General features: G+C 37.5%; 2 protein-coding genes across 2 annotated transcripts in view; one reads left to right on the forward strand and one right to left on the reverse strand.

Annotated features, from left to right (window-relative positions):
- The window catches only part of LOC106881064 (40S ribosomal protein S3-B), a 5,350-nt gene extending 1,663 nt beyond the window's left edge, over nucleotides 1-3,687 (reverse strand). Inside the window, exons 1-2 of the mRNA XM_014931276.2 lie at nucleotides 3,540-3,687; nucleotides 167-391 (exon numbers count right to left, since the gene is read on the reverse strand). Coding sequence (XP_014786762.1) covers nucleotides 167-391; nucleotides 3,540-3,572 — 258 coding nt within the window. The 5' untranslated portion in view covers nucleotides 3,573-3,687. The remainder of the gene's footprint in view (nucleotides 1-166; nucleotides 392-3,539) is intronic.
- A 105-nt stretch (nucleotides 3,688-3,792) lies between these two features.
- LOC106881063 (cathepsin O) overlaps nucleotides 3,793-4,398 on the forward strand; it is a 19,642-nt gene continuing 19,036 nt past the window's right edge. The window contains exon 1 of the mRNA XM_014931275.2: nucleotides 3,793-4,051. Coding sequence (XP_014786761.1) covers nucleotides 3,863-4,051 — 189 coding nt within the window. The 5' untranslated portion in view covers nucleotides 3,793-3,862. The remainder of the gene's footprint in view (nucleotides 4,052-4,398) is intronic.

A 4,398-nucleotide genomic window follows, 5' to 3' on the forward strand; every position in this document is an offset into this window, starting at 1 on the left:
CATACAGATTGGTCTGCTTACACCCACACCTCATTATCGTTTAATTTATCATAGAAGAAAGCCACAATATTTACAAGACTATCACGAATAGACAAAACCCACATCCTTTCACAATAAATTACTGATGTCCACGTTCAATGATAAAAACAAAAACAGAAAAACTTACCTCAACTGAACCTTCTGGGAAACGAAACCGTTTCTGTACAACAGATGTCAATTCTCTGATCCGTCGTCCTTTCTCTCCAAGAACATTCTGGGTTCTGGTGGCCAAAATAATGATCTCGGTTCTGGTGGGAGTTACACGGACTTCAACACCACTGTAGCCATCTTCTGACAATTCCTTCATGAGGAAATTGTTCAGTTCGGCACGGAACACACCATCAGCCACAAACTGAAAATCAAAAAAACAAAATGTGAATTAGTGACAAATACTACATATAACACCCCATTATTAATAAATTACACATCATACTTTCACAAACACAAGTCTTATACACAAAGACAAAGGATTTAGACAGAGAAACCATATTGTTTTGAGTGTATGTAGAGACAAAGAGCACAAATTATTGTAAAATTGTAGATCAGGAGTCATACTGCTAAGCAACACTAAAACCTAAAAAAATATAAAAAATATCAAGTGATATATATATAGATATGTAAGGAGAATGAGGAGAGAGAATTTGAACATTCAAACTTTGTTTATTCATAATAATAGTCCGACACGTGTTCCAATCACACCAACTGCATATTCACATGCACCGATTTATGCACTATTAGTATGATCTCTTCAGGGTAGAGAAATTCGGCATCTGCCTGCATATTATATCCCTCTTCCTACTTACATATATACAGGGTGGGACAGAGAGGACGGATGTTTTTGAAATGGCTATTACTCAGCCCCAGGGAGAGGGACATATGTCCGACAGGTACCATTCGGTCCATGGTGTCTTAACATTTCCAGGTTTTCTGACATACCTTGGCCCGCTCGGTCCTGATTTGTCCATGCTTGTGAAGCCTCCTCAAGGCACATGTGTATGCACATAAGCCCCATACACTGGATGATTTGAAGGAAGCTATTCACATGGAAGTTGCCCAAATCGACAGAGCAATGCTGGAGAGAGTGGAGACCAACTTCCAAGAACGCCTTCAGAAATGCACCAATGAAAACGGACACCACATGATGGATGTTGTTTTCCACTCTTGATTTTGACAAACGCTAATTCAATACAAACACATTGATGTCAATAGAATTTGTTTGTAGCTAAAATTGATGAGTTTGTGAATTTTTCAAAAACATCCATCCTCTCTGTATATACATATATGTGTGTGTGTGTGTGTGTGTGGAGGCACATGGCTTAGTGGTTAGGGTGTTGAACACATGATTGTAAGATTGTAGTTTCGATTCCCTAACTGGGTGATGCATTGTGTTCTTGAGCAAAATACCTCATTTCACATTGCTTCAGTCCACTCAGCTTGCAAAAATGAATAATTTTGTGACAGACTGGTGTCCCATCCAGGAGGGAATATATATATATATATATATACACAACAGAACCCATGAAACTGGCCTTATGAGCCTGTGGGTTAGGAAAAACCTTTGATATTTTTTTTTAATGTATATGCAAGTGTGTGTCAGATCTGTCTCATAAAGCTGGTAAATGAATGTACTGTAAGCCCACTTTTTTCCCCACAAAGTTTACCCCTCGTCTTCTAGCATAAAGTTGGCTTTGCAAACTGACATTGCAACCTCAACAGTGTTGGTGGCACAAAAAAAAAAAACACCAAGTTTATACTGTAAAACGGTTGGCTCTAGAAAGGGCAACCAGCTGTAGAAACCATGCTAAAGCAAGCAATGGAGCATAATGCAGTCCTTGGGCCCATCAGATCCTGTCAAACCTTCCAACCTATGCTGACTTTCTTACAATAATGAGAACCAAATAAATGTGTCATCTTTATTTGTATATTTAAAATCTTGGCGGAGATTTGCAGTAGCCATCCCAACTTCATGGGGTAGGAAAAGGGCACTAACCATACTTCATTGGGGTATGTTGCCTCATCAACAGGTATTCACGCTAACCATGTTGAATGTTTTGGAGGAATTACAAACGGAGCTTTCAGAGGTGTTGGGAAAAGATACAAAGTGTAAAACCATTGCAAACGAATGAATTTAACGTATTTGTCAACTGTTTACATGGGATGAAGTATTTGAAGAACGACCTCAAGAAGCAGAACTTCTCAGACGAGATGTCGAAGGACCGAGATACCTGGTGCCTTGCTGTACTCAAGAAGACCCTCTCTCAGCAGCAGAAGTGTTAAAACCGGCCCCTCTGGTGACGGTACCACGTAAAAAGTACCCGTCACTCTGTAAAGTGGTTGGCGTTAGGAAGAGCATCCAGCCGTAGGAGCCAAGTCAAATCAGACTGGAGTCTGGAGCAGCTTCCCAACTCTGGTCAAGCTGTCCAACCCATGCCATCAAGGACAAGGGACGTTAAATGACGATACTGATACTACACTACACAAGAAACGACATGCTGTTTGATACTTTTTCTAGAAATTACAAAAAGAAAAGGTGAGCGCGAAATGTCAATTGTCTCGCTACAAGGTCGCACTACCTGGAATAAAAAAAGCGGTACATTTTTACTAACTCCCTATCAAGCAGCACTTCTGTCTTGAAAAGAACAGGTTGGACACTGCAATTCTAGCTCTATAAAAAGTCAGGTCAGTCACGATTGGGACGCCTTTGATTATAGCTCTGATTGATCAGGAATGAACTGGGGCCAAAAACCATCACGTATAGAATGGTACACTTCCATTTTCAAATTGTGGCTTCTTCATAGTGTGAGAAATATTAAAACATTTCAGTTTCACTGCAGTCTAGAGGGAACTAATTATAAAAACATGTTGATATGGGCCGTCAATAATCTACTATAGCCTCGGGCCGACCAAAGCCTTGTGAGTGGATTTGGTAGACGGAAACCGAAAGAAGCCTGTCGTATATATGTATATATATATGTATGTATGTGTGCTTGTGTCTGTGTTTGTCCAACCAACATCGCTTGACAACCGATGCTAGTGTGTTTACGTCCCCGTATCTTAGCGGTTCGGCAAAAAGAGACCGATAGAATAAGTACTAAGCTTACAAAGAATAAGTCCTGGGGTCGATTTTCTCGACTAAAGGCGGTGCTCCAGCATGGCCACAGTCAAATGACTGAAACAAGTAAAAGAGAATCGGCGACTCAAAAACATTAATAGTGCAAGTATTTAAACAAAAGTAGTTTCATAATTAGAATAGATTAGTTTGAGTAATATTGGAGTTAATTGAAGGTAAATGGTAAAAAAAAAAGATATTTCAAAGAGGAAAGTTGGAGAAATATTTCATTGCCATGTGAAATTATCAATCGCGAGGAAATCTGTAAACATCGCAACAACGATAGGATGAAAGGAATATTAAAATTATCAGCCATAATCTACGATCTCTCAAACATAAAATAAAATAACTTTGATAAAAATAAAACATGTTTAATTATAAATCCACATACTTTTCTCTTTTTAGATATCTGTTTTACGTTCATCTCCGCTACGTAAAGTTTAAGAGAAACCACCGCATTCAGTTAGTGCGAGACAAAATATTATTCTGGTTACTAATCACATTATTAATTCTTTTAAAAATTGTTTAATCTTAATTATAAATTTAGAAAATTTATGATGCATTTACAAAGAAAAATCAAATATTTTTATAATTAAAAAAAAATTGCCCGGTAAGATTGTAATGTAGTTCCGGTTGATGTCAAAGGTCATAGGTTAAATATTGTTTGAATGACATGTAGCGAGATATTTTCATTTCAACATTTGAGAAATAGAAATGTCGTCTCTTATCCCACCGACAATTTTATCGTTTTTATTGTGTGTTGCGGCAATTTACTGTACTGCCAAGAATGTCTTACCATCAGAAGAGGATTATTATTTTCTATTTAAAACATTTGTCAAGAAATACAACAGATCTTATATAAACGACACAGCGGAGTTCAATCATCGGTTTATTATATTCAAGGTAAGAAAGCTGGTGTGAGAAATGAAATTACTTCCTACTAGTTATTCGATTGAGAATAGTTCAATGAGTGTCTGCTGAAAATCTCACTGATGAGAATAATTGGATGGTGCAGTAATAAGGTATTTTCCGGAATTTTTTCTTTTTTTTTTTTAGAAATGCGTAAAAAAATACGGAGATTATGATTCTGAAAAAAAATTGTTTGAAAAATTTCAAGTCCCCCCCCCCCAAGCAGGCTATTTACATGCTAGAAATAACAGCCAAATCTCACAAAACTGCGATAACATAAAGCAAGAAATGTGTAATCAATCTACTCACCTTTCTGCAGAGATTTCTTTCAGAGTAATTTC

Source organism: Octopus bimaculoides, chromosome 13, assembly GCF_001194135.2.
Source record: "Octopus bimaculoides isolate UCB-OBI-ISO-001 chromosome 13, ASM119413v2, whole genome shotgun sequence".
Classification (NCBI taxonomy): Eukaryota; Metazoa; Mollusca; class Cephalopoda; order Octopoda; family Octopodidae; genus Octopus; species Octopus bimaculoides.